General features: G+C 37.0%; 1 protein-coding gene across 3 annotated transcripts; it reads left to right on the top strand.

Moving 5' to 3' along the window:
- The first annotated feature begins 2,270 nt into the window (after positions 1-2,270).
- On the top strand, positions 2,271-19,442 carry LOC134266671 (WD repeat-containing protein 81-like). Of its 3 annotated transcripts, XM_062748888.1 has the most exons (27): positions 2,271-2,449; positions 3,145-3,323; positions 3,619-3,754; positions 4,090-5,181; positions 5,524-5,706; positions 5,981-6,021; positions 6,110-6,257; positions 6,738-6,919; positions 7,039-8,089; positions 8,324-8,627; positions 8,831-8,970; positions 9,071-9,190; positions 9,759-10,041; positions 10,406-10,564; positions 11,028-11,145; positions 11,267-11,385; positions 11,718-11,871; positions 12,110-12,180; positions 12,536-12,716; positions 12,916-13,018; positions 13,126-13,259; positions 13,412-13,473; positions 13,902-13,926; positions 15,005-15,119; positions 16,428-16,527; positions 16,735-16,835; positions 18,731-19,442. In XM_062748888.1, the coding sequence occupies exons 1-27, from the start codon at positions 2,369-2,371 to the stop codon at positions 18,857-18,859; spliced, it is 5,511 nt and encodes a 1,836-aa protein (XP_062604872.1). In that variant the 5' UTR covers positions 2,271-2,368; the 3' UTR covers positions 18,860-19,442. The 3 variants fall into 3 exon arrangements, with proteins under 3 accessions (XP_062604872.1, XP_062604870.1, XP_062604873.1); XM_062748886.1 differs by lacking the exon at positions 13,902-13,926 and having other exon boundaries at positions 14,980-15,119; XM_062748889.1 differs by lacking the exons at positions 13,902-13,926; positions 15,005-15,119; positions 16,428-16,527; positions 16,735-16,835; positions 18,731-19,442 and adding an exon at positions 13,622-13,692.
- Positions 19,443-19,588: the final 146 nt, after the last annotated feature.

Here is a 19,588-nt window from a genome sequence, read left to right as displayed (position 1 = left end):
AAAACGATGTTCTAGGATAATCGGCCGATGTATATTACATCGCTTATACATTGGTGAACATCGTTCTAACATCGGTTGACTACGGGCCAATGTTTGGTCGAACATCGACCGATGATCGGCCGTTATCTGTTGAACACCACTCAACCCCCCGATGATCTCAAATTCAACGGACAATTGACGATGCTCGGCCATACATCGGCCGATCCGTGTAAGATGTGTTAATGATGGGTTGCCGATGAGGAGCGATGTGAGGCATCGTTGGAGACATCGCTGAATTTTAACTACGAATTATCTCCTACCGATGACCCCACCGATTTGCAAAATCGCCTCAGTCACCGTCCGATCACTAGTGGTGCCCGGCCGGCAACCACGCCATTTTCATCAAAAAACGCATCGGTTTCTCATCGTATACCCCATCGCTGGATTATGTGACTGATACTTTAATGGACTTAAAGTATTTCTCGGAAAGATGTATAAAAGGTATAGTGGGTCTTCGCTCCATGTTTTTGTAAACCAAAAATTGTATATTCTATTGCAAACTTTTAGGACCATCTTTCAAAAAATGGAGCGAAGACCCACTCATATTGAAAATTTTTGTTAAAGTATGAGAAAACTGATCGTTTTTGTTCTTTTTAGTAAGCTTTTTCATATCAAATATTTTCAGTCTTTGTGAGATTTCTGTAAATTGTAGAGATTTTACATTAAATATACTCTATTATTAGATAAAATATCAAATAAAATTTAGATATAATTGAGATTTAATTTTTCACTTCTTATCTGTCGCACTATAGGCAATTTGCCCGCCTTATCCTCCCATCTTCTTTGAATATCAATCTGCTAAAAACCTTTCTTAAGTAAATTGATGAAAAAAATGTAATCAACAGCTGATTAAAAAATTGAAATCGAGGTTTATTGATTATTTTTATCATTAATATAAATGATATATTGAATTTATATAATCAAATTGCACAACTATCATTTTTCTCTTCAAATTATTTTAACTTATCTTTATTTTGTTGTCCCCCGCTTGAAAAGTGGGGGATATAATTTGGGTCTGTCCATCCGTCCGTCCCTCTAGCTCTCCGTCCGTCTTTCTGTCTCTCTGTAACGCTTTCGTTTCCACACGATATCTCAAGAACCCTTTCGTGATGAAATTTTGCATAGCAACTCTCTATGGACTATTTAAGAAGAACCCTATTGATTTTGAGGTCAAAACATCAAAGGTCAAGGTCATAAATTTGCAATTCACTTTCATTTCCGCGCGATATCTCGAGAACCCTCTGGGGGTTTTCCCCCCCTTTTTTTAAATATACTTTTCTTTTAACTAAATGATAGTATTCACTATTCAGCATGTGAAATGAAAAAGTTATGACGTCTGGTTTGTACACACTCATAAAATCATTGTTACAGTCTGATAAATATTCTCTATATAAAGAGAATCTTCTACACACGTAATAAAGAATAAGCACAAATCTTTATTTCCATATTGGCATACCGGTATTTTATTTACTTTAGTATACATGTATAGATTTAATATTCTACAAATTCAGTCAGGGGGGGTCCGACACCCCCCTCCCCCGATCTGCGCATGGTTTACTTTTTTCCCTAAGCGGGAGACACACATTCTCTGAATTAGCTTGTTATGCTTTAAATATGCAAAGAGGAAAATCACAATAATCCATGAAATATTTGAAGTAAAAATTGTGAAAAATTTAGCAATCATTTTTATTATTCATGAAGTTTACCTCACTGGGTCATCATTGTAAAACATAAGAATTTTAAATTTACTGCGTGTTACCTAGAATTAGGTAGTACTTAAGGACAGATGATACAAACAAACTTTTGTCAAAGAATTTGAAAATAACAAGTTGGGTCATATTTAAATGAGTAAAATGAATAATTTTCACCGCGTAGTTTTTAATTTTTTATTCAAATTTGCACAAAAATGGAATTTGAAGTGAAAATTATTTGTATAGATTAACAAGGATGGTTTCAAAAGGGCATACTTTTGAACATCACAGAAGATTTACAATTTTTTTTATTTTATATAGAAATTAATTAGGCCAAAAAATATATACCAATCCAGGCATCCATTTTTTGTTTGTATCATCTGTCCTTAATAATCTCCAACTGGAAGATCGGAGAAATGCCTTAAGGGTGTTTTAAACGTAATCATTATTTTCATACAGCTGATGAACACATTTTAACAATATTTTGATATATCTACGAATCGAGTAATGTACGACTGATTTTCCCCGATGTAACCGGAAGTGGTTTTATTTCCTCCCACCTGACTTTGTTTTGATCGGTGAAGACTATGTAGCTCTAACGATTCAAACGACAAGCCTGTAAAGGCTGTCACATTGAAATGGCTGATATTATTTTTGAGTCCTTTGGGATACCAACAAAGTTTCTGAGACCAGTTTCATCGACAAAGTTTCTGGGACTGGTAATTTTCTTTTTCGATTGATTATCCCATTGTTATCAGACCCGAAACCATCTCCTTCTTTAGGTTTAATATACACACGAAGCTTGAAGTAGCTATATAGCTAGTTTTAGAAATGTTGTTCTCTGGTTGAAACAAAATGGCCATACAAACCAGAGAGTTTAAGATAAAGCTTTGTGGAAATAAAATAAATATGCATTCCCCTACTTGAAGCTTAGGATCTGATAATTAATCCCCCCCCCAAAAAGCGAATTTTTAAAGCTGACTTTTGATATTAGAGCCTGTTTTTTTAAAAGTACAAATACAGTAACACAAAACAAAAATATATTTATACTTTGCACTTTTTGATTAATATCATTCATGAAAAGGCAACAATTCTTCAGTGCAGATCTGCTTAATTGCTTTGTCATTGCAAGAACTTGTCTTGTAAAGTATTCTTAGCTGTTAGTTCTTTTTTTCATTTCATAATGTTAACAAATCATTAAATCATTTTATGTAGCATAAGAAATATTGGTGTGTGTGTGGCAAGTACATGTACATGTATTTCTGTAATTGACTGCTAATAAATGTTTGTGCACACAAAAAATTATGATTTACAGTGCCTTATACTTCTTGAGACAAAATTTCTATCATATAAATTATTTGTAGATTATTATTTAAATTTTAAATGAAATACTTTATGTGCATTCTATTCATAGGTAACAGAACCTTGGTTGTTGTCGCTGGTGCAGAGTGGACGATGTCCAGATGATCAGGACGTAAATATCTCTGACTCAGAAATTGATGGCCTGCTGGCTGTGTCTAACATTCAGACTCCACAGCCTTGGGTCAGGATATTCATCAAAATCAAAGAACCGTACTACAAACCTGTACAGGAGTAAGTAATCATGGTTATGTAGTACAGTGTACCTCACTTTTCATGTCAGCTTTGTTAAAACCTGTCTGTTTACATTTCTTTACTGTTAACATCAAGGATATGACAAGGCCACATTCTTTCATTCAATCTTTAGTGATACATCTGCCTATTTATATCTGAATAAATCTGTTACGCTATAATGTTAGGATTGCATGAACACATACAAAACAATACAATTTTGTAATGTTAGGAATGCTTTAAATGCCCAATACGGTACAATAAAACAGCAGTGTAAGATTTTTTTTTATTATATTAGCCCTGAGTCGCCAGACTATGATCCAGTACCCTACACTTTACACGGACATCTGGACAACATTAACCAGAGGGTTTATCAGGACATGTGGCGATCCGTCTATAGTCAGTATCAGGAGGGAAAACTCTCCAATTCACAGGTATCTTATCAAAATCCTAGCTATATGTAGCAGTATTTAGTGCTTTATTATTGATTTATGCAAACAGCAAATGTTCTGAGATAAAATTTTCAAATTAGGGCTAAAAAGAGCCTCCTCTTCAAGTACCTCACAATATCTTGCACAATCCGTCATATAGATATAAATAAGAACATGAGGAAATGTGCTAAATTAAATTTAAGATAACTTGCTCAAAAATCATTTTCTGCCTAACATTGTACACACTTAATATAACACATTTACAGCAATTTGTAGTCGATTGGAATATAAATTTGTCCTCAGTTTTTGTACTAATATTTTCCTTGTTATATATTCAGGGTGTCCAGGACTTCTCTTGTGAACACAGAGTGATGAGTTGTCTTGATGTATCCAGATTTCTATTGGGGGAGAGCTCCACTCCTAATATTGTCCCTATCTACACAACAAAGGAAGCAGGACACGGTCTTATTGTCATAGAGAAGTATATTCCCCACTCCGTACACAGCCTCCTGGCCTACAGTCCAGCCATTGTTAACCTCTCTATAGCTAAACCTCTGTTCCTGTTGTACCAGCTCCTCAAAGTGATGCTTGTGTTCCACAGTCAGGGGGCCAGGATGGGGGACCTGAGTACATACAACGTTCTGGTGGACCCCAATCTGTGGGTGTACAAGTCGGCCGTCAGCACCAGACCTCAGGTTGAGGTGAAGAGAGCGGAGAGCTGTACAAACATAGACACTGTCACTAACTCCAGGATCGACATCACAGAGCTGGAGAAGATAGAAAACATGGAGCCTGAACAGTTCCAGCATTACTACAATCAGCTGAAGGTGGAGCTGGCAGACCTTCCCTCTATAGTCGACATGTGGGTCAACAGAAAAATCTCCAACTTTAAGTATTTGTTGGTTTTGAATCATCTAGCTGGAAGACGACTAGGTGATCCCAATCACCACCCGGTGTTGCCGTGGGTGATGGATTTCTCTGGTCCAGATACTGGCCTTCGTGACCTCACGGTGTCAAAGTTCAGACTGAACAAGGGAGATAACCAGCTGGACTTAACCTTTCAGACATTTTCCAGTGACCACATTCCTCACCATGTTCCCGATGTTCTGTCAGACATCACCTACTACGTCTATAAGGCCCGGCGGACCCCAAAGTCCACACTGTGTAAATATGTCAGGTCAAAGTGGGTCCCTAATGAATATCCCCACAGTATGCAGAGAATGCAGGAGTGGACTCCAGATGAATGTATCCCAGAATTCTTCACGGATACCACCATTTTTACCTCCCTCCATGAAGATCTCCCTGACCTTGAGGTGCCTGGCTGGTGTAGTTCAGCTGAGGACTTTGTGAGGCGACACCTGGAGGTTCTGGAGAGTGACTCTGTGTCTGAGGAGCTGCATCACTGGATTGACCTCACGTTTGGCTTCAAAGTAAGAAAACATTAAAAAAATAAATTGCATGAAGAGACTTTCATTTACATATAAAACTAGGAATCTGTTAAGGACATAAATTTTTAAAATGCAAAAAATGCATAGAAATGTTAATGAAAAAAATTTGCAATCACTTTATCCAAATACTAATTACATGACACCTTATTCTAACGCCCTTCATTATGGATAGGATTCATACCGATTTTTCTCCCAGGTTAAAATCTTTGTTAACTTTATTGTTTATTGCCTTCCTTTGTTTTCTAGCTGTAATAACTTTATTATTTATGGCTTTCTTGTGTTTTGTAGCCGTAATCTTTATTGTTTTTGACCTTCCTGTTGTAGCTGTCAGGGTCAGCAGCTGTCCAGTGTAAGAACGTAAACCTTCGTCTGGTGGACAACCACACCTCCACCCTGAATCACGGTGTTGTCCAGCTGTTCCAGGAACCCCACCCCCACCGGATCCCTGCCTCTACCTCCATCAAACCCACACCCCCGCGTCTGCCAAAAAACATGTTTATACTCCATGTAAGTAATTCAAAAACATGTTTATACTCCATATATTAAGTAAATCAAAAATGTGTATATTCCATTTAAGAAAATCAAAATTATGCTTATATTTTGACTAAATGTCAGTAAATCATACATGTACAGGGTAATCTACAAGTCCATGTTATTTTTTTTTAATATTCTTAATTCTCCTTTTTGTTTTGCTGTTTGATTCAGCTAAAAGTGCCAATAAAGACATTTTAAAAATGTTTAAATTCCATTCTTAAATGCAAATTTTTTCAATTTTTTGTAGAATTTACCAGAAATGCAAGAAGAAAGTCATTTAGACAAAGGGTAATATTATCATGCTCAATTTATTTAAGTTTTGAAAGTTCAGGAATATATGTGTAGATCTCTGGGGGTATTCATGTTTTATTTATAGTCAGAGCAGAGTAACAAAGGGCCCAGAGAATGACCGAATCACGTTACCAAAGATGTATGATCCCCTCGCTGATCTCAATCAGATGGAAGCTTCTTATCAGTTCTCCAGTAGGACATTCAAACAGATGCCAAAGAAAACAGAGATGCAGGCTTGTATTTCTATCAATTCACTGATTTCAAAAAACTCTGGTAGATAATTATAATTTTTAGTTACGTATACAAAAATACAGGAATATATTTAAATTTTAGTGAAATTGTTTACATTTGTGGCAATTATTTTTCATTCATTTTACGAAGTTGTTTAAACATGTTAAACAACCTGGAAGAATAATTTACTGTACAGTGTTAAGACTATTACTAATTAGTAATTTTTCTAAAGTTTCTAAAGTTGTCTAAATTATTAAATTTTATACATGGTTTCATAAAGCGAAATCTAAGTAAATGAAGTAAATTCTGATGTTCTTGAAAATATGAATTCATATATTCATATATTTTAAAAGTATAAACTGAAAGGTTATATATTTTGGACCCTGTGACTGATACTATATGGAGGGACATAATTATAGAGCTTTGCGTGTCTTACTCTAACCTTACAATTACTCTAGACTATATATTACTCTGTGTTTTAGATTAAGCCACACTTGGACTCTGTGACTGATGCTATATGGAGGGATATACAGAGCTTTGCGTGTCTGGCCTGTGAGATTTTTCTGAAGGATCAGATTCAGTTTCAGGATAAATCCTGGTCACTTGAGGAGCGCTTCACTTTCCTGTCTCAGATTTACAGAGAGAACCCAAGTCTTATACCAAGGTGAAATGAAAAACAATTGAAACCAATTAATGCAATTATAAAAGATTGGACTGATTTAAATAATGGTAATATCCAAATATAATTACATGTTATCTAACGAATCAGTTCATTTGATTTAGGTGCATCACCTCCTTAGCTCAGGAGATACTCCACTTACATAAGCCCCCCGCTGTCATTGAGGATATTGCCACCAGGGGGCACCTTTCTCTGTTCCGTTACCCTACTGTCAGTTCACAAGGCCTGCCTCCACCCACACCTGCCCAGCTTCTCCACCCGTTTGTAGGTCTCCTCCCTTTCCCAAGCTACTTCTCCCAGCTGTATGAGTGTATCTGTAACCTCAGACACAAAGACCAGGAGATACAACAAATCACCTGGAGGAAGAACAGCTCTTTAGAGAAGGACAAACTTATCAAGGTCATCTCTCGGGAGAAGGTCACCATCTTGCAGCACTTCCTGGAGGAGAACCAGGGCTGCTATGGAGAGGAGGGGATTGAGTTGATCCTGCCGTACGTCCAGGAACTCTTCAGTCAGGAGGACACTGCCATCCAGGCAGCGTGGTCACTCTTCAATCTGATTGGACAAGAATTAGGACCAAGGGAAACCGCCAAAATATTCCTACCCTACTTAGTGAGAATCTTCAATGTAGAACAGTCCACCCCTAAACACATGAAGATTTACCACCGGTCGTTCCTGGTTCAGCTACTGGTGAGGCTGGGTCTGAGTGTGTTCCTTAATAACTTCTCCACTCTCCTTGTGGAGGCAGCAGCTGGGTACAGGGACTACGTGTTTGAGGACCTGTACCTGGACAACCTCTACCCCAGCAGTCCGGGGTCCCAGAGGGAGTCCACTAAAGAGTTACCTCCCCTGAAGGAAGAGAGCGTCAGTGACGAGGACTCGCAGACGTATGAGGACACAGTTCCTGAGGAAGACAACACGGAGGACGAATTCTCAGGAGATTTCCCATGTATCCTCGAGGACGCACAGCAGGGGACAGAGTCGATGGAGGATGAGGAAGACATAGACAGGTTAAGTGAGGCGTCACAGGAGGAGGATGAGGACTCGGCTGATAAGACCTCAATACACAGCCTCGCCGGGCTGATTGATCCCGCCCAGAGAGAGGAAGCAGTCAGTGATCTGGAGGAAGAGGACTCACAGAGTCTGCAGTTTCAGGTCAGAGCTGTAGTCAGTTTATAATACATTTAATATATAGGTGTGTGTGTGTGTGGGGGGGGGGGGCTGTAGTCAATGATGTGGAGGAGGAGGACTCACAGAGTCTGCAGTTCCAGGTCAGAGCTGTAGTCAATGTACATCTCTATATCAAATAAAAAGTCCAAAGGTTCAAAAAAAAATTTATAGAAATATTAAGATAACAAAGGAGAACTAGAGGTTTAAATCTGTTTGTAGGAAGAAGAGGAGGACACAGACTCCAGTCCTCAGATGATTCCCGGGGGTTCCCGCAGCTCTCACCCCGCCGTGACGGGGAGTCAGGGAATGGTCCGCAGCGAGACGGACGAGTTCGCCAGGACCATGTCAGAGAAGTCTGAATCAGAGGTCGTCAATATCAAGGACGTCGCCACAGAGAGCATCAAGTGGTTGTCACGACGACTAGGTTGTTTGTTGACGGCTAAGTTTCTGTCCAGAAATTTGATTCGGATGTTGACGCTGTGTTACCTTGGAGATGAGCAACTCATCACCATCACAGATTCTGGTGAGTGTCAGTTTTACTTGGCTTATATGGAGCTTCCTGCTGTTGTGTCATGCCTTTATTCTGAGCTTTCACAGATATTTAATGTAACTGATTTTACAGACACTACTACTACATCTATTAAAAAGTATACCAGATTACATCCATGTATATTATCATATATATGTAATAGAATTATTTTACAAATTTTATTCAATAACTTCCAGAGAAGCGGTTCAATAAGACATCACGGCTTGTATTTGGAGACAGAAATGCACATAAAGTTTTGGAGTGTTTGTCTGAAATCTCACAGCTGTATGGAGAACAAGTGGTTCTACTGCAGTATATACCCTGTACTATAGATATGGTGAGAATTACAAAATTAACTTTTATAAAACAATTAAACATTTAACATGAAGATTGTTTGATTGAGACTGATTTATGACTGAATTTTTTTCATATTCAAGGTGACCCTGGCCAAAAAGAGACTGACCCAGAAAGGAGAGGCGGGGTTAATTAGTGCGCTTGTACTAATGAGACATGTCCTACCCCTCATCTCAGATAAAAGTCTTATGGATATACTTCAGGTAGATAAAATCATGCGCTCTGATATTTGTGTCTTTGGTCATGGGGTTGTCATTACTTTTAGATTAATAGATTTAGAAGAATTACACGCTTAGTTTGGACTTTCAGTAAGGCGTGGCATTCTCGATGTTACCTAATTAGCTTCTGAAATTTACACAGCTTCATTTCACTGTTGAAATATACATATGATAGAAATGCAGCCGGATGTCAACTGGTGTAGTAAATAGCCAATTAAAAGTTCAGAGGCCAGAGGTGGGGCATTAGTCGTCTGATCGTTATCAACAACAATTTTAAGTTCCTATGTTGTTAATTTCATAACCAATGAGAATCTACTAGTATTCGCCATTACGTAGCGCCGAGAAAGTCACGCCCTACTGAAAGTCCAAAGATAGGGTAAAATACTCCTATCTTGAAATTTTAATGGAGTTTAACTTTGAAAAATTGAACTTAAAGAGTTTATCATCTAAATTTTTTGATTTATAACTGTGTTACATTAAGAATTTATATGGACAAAATCAAGAAGCACTCATCACTGGTTTCACAGTAAAAAAAAAAATCACATTATTTTAGGAGACAATCATTAAGGAAGTTCTCAATCCGACCATTAAACTGGTTTCCTCCCCCTCCTGTCATTTTCCCGGTGGTAGCAGCATTAGGACTGTGATCTGTCATAAACTGGTGGACGTGGTCTATGTGATTGGTCTCCGTCTCGGATTCGAGATGACCAGGAACCAGATGACAGGAGTTCTGAAGGAATTCTTCTCGTCATTTAATCAAGTATACGGACAACAGATGCTGAGGTCAGAGTCATCTCAAAGTTTGTCTGATTACAAACAGGGGAAAGGGAACCAAGGTAGGAGAACTAGTTAACACACAGTGGTCCTTCAAAATGCTGATAAATTTACATGTGTGTATATCTATCTTTTCATGTACATTCTATTTGACTCAAATTAATCAAATGTTTATTACACTTTAGGCAATTTATGTGAATTCCTTCTACTCTTCTAATTCATTTCCATGTAAATATTTATATAATGTACATGAAATACTAATTAAGTTAACAGATGTCACTTTTAAAATTTTATTTGAATTTAACTCAATATACATACCATAGATGTAAGTACAAATATTTTATGATGAAAGCAAACTAGTATGACTATTATATGACACACACACAGAGGTGTCTTATTTATGATAAACACATCTTTTACTTGTAGCTGGATCTTTGGATGAGTATTGTAACATTAAGATTGACTCTCACACTAACGAGTACACCATAGGGACACCAGTCAGTATCTCCAGTCTAGAATCACCCCACAACTCATTGATGTTACGGAAATCTCACTCACTCGCCTTCAACACAATTGAAGATAAAGGTTAGAAATTATCTTGTAACAAATAAATTTATACATTTGTCGATATGTTAGTAATATGCAAAAAAAGGTCAATACTCATAATATATGAGAACTTCATTTTGTGTCAACACAATCATTGAAAGCAAAAAATATTTTTCTAGTAAAGCATGTTTTACAGTACTGTAAATCACTTTTTATGTGTTGTTTAGAACTTTATTTTTGTGTAATTACGAGAGTGAGAGTGAGGGACAGTGTGCTTAGGGAAAATTTTAATTCTCGCGTATAATAGTATTCCTTAAAAATATATAGAGCAATAACCACAGTTCGCGAAAGTTTTGTCTCGCTAATCAAGAGTCAATGACTATCTCGCGAAAATAAGGTGTCGCGAAAATTTAGTGATCTACAGTATTTAGTAACTTGTTCAAGTTGGTACATAGTTTTCTTTGTTATAAATGCTCTGTTGATGTGATTGTGCTATATTTAGAGGACTCCCCTGAGGGGATGGTGCGTGACGTAGAAAAAGTGAAGCAGGAGCTGGCAGACGTCTTCAACCCTGAGCTGGCCATGGCCTCCTACATCCCATTCCTCAGAATCTTTGGCAAGTTAGTACACAGACTTCTAGTTCATTTGTTAATTAAAACAAGCAAACACCATATTAACATGACAAGAAACCAGAAACATGTAAAATATATCATTAAATGAAATCAATCTTTTTTCACTCAGTACACACATGGAGCAGTGTCTGCCCAATGAAGATCTCATCAGACAGCTGTGTTCTCAGTACGACATGAGTGTAGGACAGACATCTCCAGAGAGTTCATCAGAACCCACGTCACCAATGGGTAAAGTTTATCAGAACTCACAATTCCAATAGGTAAAGTTCACCAAAGCTTATATCTCTTGTAAAGATAGAGAACATACTGTAAACGTATTACATTTGGCTGTGTATTCTTTTTAGCGCTTTTGGTGAAGAGAAACTTCCGCTAATTCAAGTACAACGCTAAATGTCTTGCAAATATACACATAAATAGGAACACTGAGAAATGCGCTAAATCAAATCTATGCTAACTTGTTCAAAAATTAATTTCTGCCAAATATCGTACATGCTAAATATAATACATTTACAGTATAAAGCTAGATATTCCATTGAACATCATCTGATCCTTGTTTGTAGAGGAGTACATTCCCTCTCAGCCTTCACCACAGCCCACGGCAGCCATCACTGGAAACAAGATAGAGGTCACCAACACACACACAGACATGATACGATTCGGCCCCATCCACCGCTCCTCTCGGATCCTCACCCTAGATCCTGATGAAACCAAATGGTGAGGTTATTTATAAATTGAAAGAGAATAAAACCAGTGAGGGTGTAGAGAATATCCCATATTACTTGGTAATGCTAATGATAACTGTGTCATAGAAATTAAATTTCATATTGCTCAAAATTCAAAGAAATATTACAGAAACTGATTAACAGGAAAATGGAACCTTTAAGTCAAAAACTGAAATATTTTTATAGAAAAGTAGTTCATGGTTTTCTAATATGGGATATGTTGCATTCAGTGAATATAAAGAGAGAAACAAGCAGAGACATCTTAAAGGGAACTGGTTAGCCTACTGGGAACATGAGCTGGGTATGTAGACTGGGAGTGAATGAACACAAAATAAAGAGTCGATTTAATTAATAGTTTCATAAAATTATGTATGTATACCTTGATAGATATGCTCAATAGATTTGCTGTAGATCTGAATAAAATATGCTAGAGGTTACCACAGGAAGAAAACTTTTGTGATACAAAATTCACAGTTAGAGATTATGAATTTTAAAATAGAGCACTTCTATATACACATATGTTATGAGAAAAGCTATTCATGTGGAAATTGGCATTTTTTATTGATGGTTGAAAGAAGTAAGAGGCGTCTTAAAGGAACTCATTACTACCATGAAAACGTGATGAATAATTTGATTCAGTTCTATATCTGTACCAGGTTTGAGTGAGCGAGATTCCCTGTTCAACTTTAAACAAATCAAACTGCAGACATTCGAGGGCCACAGCAGTAGTATCCGAGCAATGGTCGCCCTCGACAACGAGAATTCCTTCATCAGCGCCAGCAAAGACAAAACAGTCAAGCTGTGGTCCATCAAAAGCTTTGGTGACGGCAATGGCAGGTAGGTTAAAGGTGAAATAAACTGTCATCTCCCTGGTACCAATGTTAAAAATATAATAAACTGTCAACTCACAGGTGTTAACGTTAAAGGTGAAGTAATCCAGTTAAATTCGAAAATTTTAGTAATCAAAATCAGATGCCATCTTTAACTTACTTTTTATTAGATGCATACATTTAATTATGAAAAGTTTGTCTTTTAGATGTAAATGCCAGTACACCTATAATGGACATAAGAAGTCTATTTTCTCCATTGTTTATCTGGACACTGTACAACTGGTGGCTTCCTGTGACAGCAATGTTCATGTAAGTACGGGATTGTCTCAAAGTCTTTCATGTCAAGTAAATCCCTTTTATTATTCTCATCTGATATGAAAATTTATCATGAACATAATAACGAATCATATTGGTAGATATGGGACCCCTTTACGAGTGAAGTAGTGAGAATGCTGGATTCCAATGGATCCTCGCAGCCGATCACAGCCATGACAACCCTGCCAGCTCCCAGCACCATGATCGTCACGGCAACCAACGAATCCATGCTCAGGTCAGTCACAGTTATCTTTCCTTTAGGGCATCTCAACTCTATGTCTATAGCTGTTACTAACAAGTTTTTAGATTGTTACAACAGTTTGGAAACAATAAATTACCATATGTTAATCATAAATGCCAAAGAATATTTTTAATTTGTTTCTCTAGGTACCTTGATTTGCGATCAGCTGAGTTTGCACATGAGTTCAAAACATCAACAACTTCTGCTGGTAAGTCAATGCTGGTTTCGCTGTAAAATCTTGAATACAGAAAAAGATATAAATTTTCTCATTTTTCATACATTGCTTATGATACATGTGACTGTAACCAGTTCCATCAGACATATTTTAAAATATTGGACATGTTTTGTGTTGACAGGTCTGATTGGCTCTCTGACTGTCTTGTTTTGTGTTGCCAGGTCTGATTGACTCTCTGACCATCATGTTTTGTGTGGAGAGCTCTGATTGGCTCTCTAACTGTCATGTTTTGAGTTGAAAGAACTGATTTGCTCTCTGGCCATCGTGTTTTGTGTTGACAGGTCTGATTAGCTCTCATACTGTCATATTTTGTGTTGACAGGTCTGATTGGCTCTTAGATTGTCATGTTTTGTGTTGACAGGTCTGATTGGCTCTCAGACTGTCATATTTTGTGTTGACAGGTCTGATTTGCTCTCTGACTGTCATGTTGTGTTGACAGGGCTGATTGGCTTTCAGACAGTCATGTATTGTGTTGACTTGTCTGGTTGGCTTTCTGACCATCATGTTTTGTGTGGAGAGCTCTGATTGGCTCTCTGACTGTCATGTTTTGTGTTGACAGGTCTGATAAGCTCTCTGACCATCATGTTTTGTATTGACACCTCAGAGGACCTATTTTTTTCCTCCGCCAGCTCATCATAGTCCCTGTCTTATAATCAGATCTGTGTTTTGTCCAAATTCACACGAAGTGTAAAATTTCAGTCAGGCATCCACCACGATGACATCTTCGCTAGCCAAAGGTTTCTGCTACACTACTCTCCTCATAATCCCTTGGCATACAGTGTTGATAGAAGTTGTTTTTTTTTCTCGATTTCTGATAGGGATTCGGTACACAAAGCAATTGTTTTCTGTAAATGACGATATTTGCGTTTGGGATACTTCTTGAATCTTTAATCTCGGAAATGAAAAACGCAAGTAAACAATGATCCGTAAGATAACGTGCAATTCTATGAATACCTACGATGTCATCCATTATCTTCTAGATATGTGATTAAGAATCTATATTGAAGCTTCCGATTTGTACTATAAATAATAACTCAATTAATGCTTCTTAATATTCTTGAAAAAAACTTTGATTTGATTTTTTTAAACACACGTCTTCATTTCTGTCGATGACGCAATCTGTAAGTACCTGATAGATTCGAGATCATGTGTCAAAAACAATCCCGTCTTTTGACTTCACAGTATGCCAAGGGTTCATGAGGAGAGTAGCGTATCAGAAACCCTTGGCTAGCGAAGATGCCACAATGAAGGTACAGTATGACACAGGTCAAACAATAAGACATGAATACTAATAGAATTTTCATTTTCTTCACAATTTTGTCTGATTCCCTCTTTGACCATCATGTTTTGTGTTGAGAGGACTGATTGGCTCTCTGACTGTCATGTTTTGTGTTGACAGGTCTGATTGGCTCTCTAAACATCTTTTTTTGTGTTGAGAGCTCTGATTGGCTCTCTGACTGTCATGTTTTGTGTTGACAGGACTGATTCGTTCTCTGACTGTTAGTCCAGACAACAGCTGGGTCGCTATAGGATTCTCTTCAGGACTCATGTCTCTACTTGACCAGAGGACAGGGTACCTAATGGCCACCTGGAAGGGGCACGAGGGGGAAATCTTACAGGTAATACATACACTGCACAGGGGAAGGGGCACAAGGGGGAAATCTTACAGGTAATATATACACTGCACAGGGGAAAGGGCACGAGGTGGAAATCTTACAGGTAATACATATACTGCACAGGGAAAGGGGCACAAGGGGAAATCTTACAGGTAATATATACACTGCACAGGGGAAGGAGCACAAGGGGGAAATCTTACAGGTAATATATACACTGCACAGGGGAAAGGGCACGAGGGGGAAATCTTACAGGTAATACATATACAGCACAGGGAAAGGGGCACAAGGGGAAATCTTACAGGTAATACATACACTGACCAGGGGAAGGGGCACAAGGGGAAATCTTACAGGTAATATATACACTGCACAGGGGAAGGGGCACAAAGGGAAATCTTACAGGTAATACATACACTGCACAGAAGAAGGGGCACAAAGGGAAATCTTACAGGTAATACATACACTGCACAGGGGAAGGGGCATGAGGGGAAATCTTACAGGTAATACATACACTGCACAGAAGAAGGGGCACAAAGGGAAATCATACAGGTAATACATACACTGCACAGGGGAAGGGGCACAAGGGGAAATCTTACAGGTAATACATACACTGCACAGGGGAAGGGGCACAAGGGGGAAATCTTACAGGTAATACATACACTGCACAGGGGAAGGGGCACGAGGGGAAATCTTACAGGTAATACATACACTGCACAGGGGAAGGGGCATGAGGGGAAATCTTACAGGTAATACATACACTGCACAGGGGAAGGGGCACAAGGGGAAATCTTACAGGTAATACATACACTGCACAGGGGAAGGGGCACAAGAGGGAAATCTTACAGGTAATACATACACTGCACAGGGGAAGGGGCACAAGGGGGAAATCTTACAGGTAATACATACACTGCACAGGGGAAGGGGCACGAGGGGAAATCTTACAGGTAATACATACACTGCACAGGGGAAGGGGCACAAGGGGGAAATCTTACAGGTAATATATACACTGCACAGGGGAGGGGGGCACGAGGGGGAAATTTAAAGGTAATACATACACTGCGCAGGAGTAAGGACATGAGGGGGAAATTTACAGGTTATATATACACTGCACAAGAGGGGAAATTACATGTTATTGATACATGTAATACTGAAATAAAATGAGATGAGGGAGGGGAAATTTACAGGTATAGACTGATACAATGTACAATGTAATGGGAAAAGAGATGAATGGGAAATTTTACAGGAACAGTTTGTGTAGAATAAATTCTACTTCTAAAAAATCCCTGACAACATTTTCATAATTATTAATTTCAGGTGAAGGCTTTTAACAGAAATACCTTTGTGTCGACTTCATTTGACAACACAATGAAAGTTTGGAACTCAGAGGATATTAAAGACAACTGTGTACTTAAAGGTCAGTTTGTGTTCATACAATCATGTACTGATATATTGAAAGTAAAACACAGAGTCGGACTTCAGTTTAGGAACAGAGTGAAGGATGGTAACAAACAAAAAATGAAAAGTTAACTTTATAACTGAAGAAGGAAAGCAAGAACTTCAGAAAATATAGATTAATAGATGACACTTTAATATTCTGTCTACATTTTTGTTACATAAACAGGTCACACGGAGCCTGCCCACTGCTTCACGTTTTACCGAGATCAAGTCGTCAGCGCCACAACGGGAAACAAAATAGGAGTTCATTCCTCAATAGATAATCAGGTATACAATAAATACATAATAAATATATAATAAATACGTAATATAGTTTCACAACAAAAAACAAGATAGGAGTTCACTCCTCGTTAGGCCAAAAAAAATTGATCAATAGTTTCTCAGGCCAAAAAATTCAAAATGCAATGCGGCAGGCAGGCTTTTTTTTTTTTTTTTTTGAAGCAGGTTTTACACCTTTTTTTGTAAGTCATTTGTGCAGTAAAATGATAATATTTACTAATTCTTAAGTTTTGTTCTCTGAAATTAGTTTTGATATGTATTCAATGTTATATAATGTTATTCCAAACATTTATTTAAAAGTGAACTCATAAAATACTTAAGATTTAGAAGAAATATAGATCTACAGTGTATTGTTTTTCTAATAAAAATGTCTTTCTTAGCATTTATGAAAAGGGGAATAACTCAATTTTTTTTTTAACTTGGAAAAATAGAAAATTGAGTTATTTCCCTTTTCAATATGTCAATAAAATTGATCAATGCGGCCGTTTTTGAACTGATGCTGCGGTGCCTGAGAAACTATTGATTAGTTCTTTTTGGCCTTAGATAGTCAGGTATACAATAAAAATGTAATGAATAATGTATTATAGTTACACAACAGAAAACAAGATAGGAGTTTACTGTTAGATAGTCAGTTATACAATAAATACGTAATAAATACATATTAATAAATTTGTAATAAATACATAATAGTTACCAAACAGAAAACAAGATAGAAGTTCTCTTTTAGATAGTCAGGTATACAATAAATACGTAATAAATACGTAATAAATATGTAATAGATATGTAATACTGTAGATCACTAAATTTTCGCGACACCTTATTTTCGCGAGATAGTCATTGACTCTTGATTAGCGAGACAAAATTTTCACGAATTGTGGTTATTGTTCTATATAATCTTAAGGAAAACTTTTATACGCGAGAATTTAATTTTCTTGAACACTTGTGGTTATAAAAAGTGATTTACAGTATTATAAGTTCACTGTTTGATAGTCAGGTATACAATAAATAAGTAATATATACATTTGTGGTATCTTTCCATTATATAAACATACAGAGAGAAAATATCATCAATTCTGTATGAAGTTTGTCAGAGGTCAGGAGGTCAATACATGGCCGAATCACAAGGTGCAATAATATGTACCGTTACTTATAAATATAACATGACTTGCTTTTTGTGCATAAAAATTAACAAAATAATCAAGTAAAATAATATTATTGTTTTATTTTCAATGTAAACAAGTACTTCATACATTTTTTGACAATCAATTTAACCTGTGTACATAGAGAATATACCGATAGAAACAGGCCTAGACATTGTTTACAAGTTGTCACTTTTCTCAGCTGCACAGTGAGTTTCTAACGTTTATTCTTACTTTTGGTAGACTTTGAGTTGAATCTTCATGATATAGACTAAAACTATTTTTTCATTAAAATGTGCTCACGATAGATGTGTAAATCTGTTGGAAAATATCAAAGCATTGCAATCACGCCACGAACAGCTAGGAAACACTTCGATCGGCGCTGTCGTACTTCAATGTTAGCTGTCGCCAGTGTCTCTGTGTTAACATCACAAATATGCCTTTAGTTACGGAAATCGTAGATTGAATGTTTCTGATCAAATTTAATACTTGATTGCAAATTAACTGGCTCGGACAAGCGACCGAAATTCTTCCAACTTTTGTCATCAATCTTCGGATGTGTTTCTTGTGTCTTTTCACTCAGCATTGATTATCAATTTTCACAAATAAAAAGATTCCCTGACACCAATCTGCTGTATTTGCAATTACAAATACAACTGAGTTTTAAATTTGGTAGATAGGGCTTCATGTTTACAAGTGTTGGGTGAAGACAAGCTATGTCATAATATTGTACTCTATTTTCAGGCAAACTTCACTTCTACAAAGTTGAGGTCTGACACCTTTAAGGGAGTGTTGACCAGTTTAGCAGTTCTCCCACTAAATCGAACACTGTTACTGGGGGCTGACAATGGAAACATACGGCTACTGTGTTAGATACATGTAAATAAATAAATGTAAAATGATCATTGTACTAGAGATGAATGTATGTAAATATGTCTACTGTGGTAGACAGATGTATATACATGTATATGTATAGGTAATGTTTGAGATACTTGTAATTTTGGCTGTTGTATTACTGATACATGTTAATATGGATATTGTGCTACCGGTACATAAAAGTATGGCTATTTTGTGAGATAATTGTGGATGTATAGTAGAGTCTTTGATGAACATTGTACATTTTTTATAGAGCAGCCATCTGTTGAGTTAAAAGAAAAGTCATAAGTAAATAAATGGCCACATTATGTTAACATTGTAAACTAGTACTGAGTTCATCGTATCATCATCAGATCACCAATACACTTAGTTCACCAATACACTTCATCCCAGATGTTGTTCACTTGTTTATGTTTTATTTTATTGTTTGTGAAGATTTCATGTGTTACATGTAAGTGCAATATTTCTGCTCAAAGAGCATTGTCAAAGTTGATATTGTCAGTCATAGTTGTTTTATTGTATGTTTTTATGTTGGAATCATTTTCTATTTTTATAGCATATACAATAAATGTCCAAGTAATTTTTGTGTTTTAGACATTTTAGTAGCTTAGGATATTGACATACTGTGAGATGGCAAGTTTTTCCCAGAATTTTTCCTACAGTGAATGGGAATTCATTCACTTAGTTTGAACATTTTATCCATTTTATAGTTTGGACTTTTTTTCT

The sequence above is a fragment of the Saccostrea cucullata genome, unplaced genomic scaffold (genome assembly GCF_032062105.1).
Source record: "Saccostrea cucullata isolate Sc308-1 unplaced genomic scaffold, CSIRO_AGI_Scuc_v1 ctg2460, whole genome shotgun sequence".
Lineage (NCBI taxonomy): Eukaryota > Metazoa > Mollusca > Bivalvia > Ostreida > Ostreidae > Saccostrea > Saccostrea cuccullata.
Note: the sequence above shows the minus strand (reverse complement) of the source record. Positions and strands in the feature narration are given on the sequence as shown.

Coding starts and splice junctions, on each gene's coding strand:
- LOC134266671 (XM_062748886.1), top strand. CDS start 2,369: ATGGCTGATATTATTTTTGAGTCCTTTGGGATACCAACAAAGTTTCTG. Junction 6,022..6,109: donor GAAAGTCATTTAGACAAAGG/GTAATATTATCA, acceptor TTTTATTTATAG/TCAGAGCAGAGTAACAAAGG. Junction 8,628..8,830: donor CATCACCATCACAGATTCTG/GTGAGTGTCAGT, acceptor AATAACTTCCAG/AGAAGCGGTTCAATAAGACA.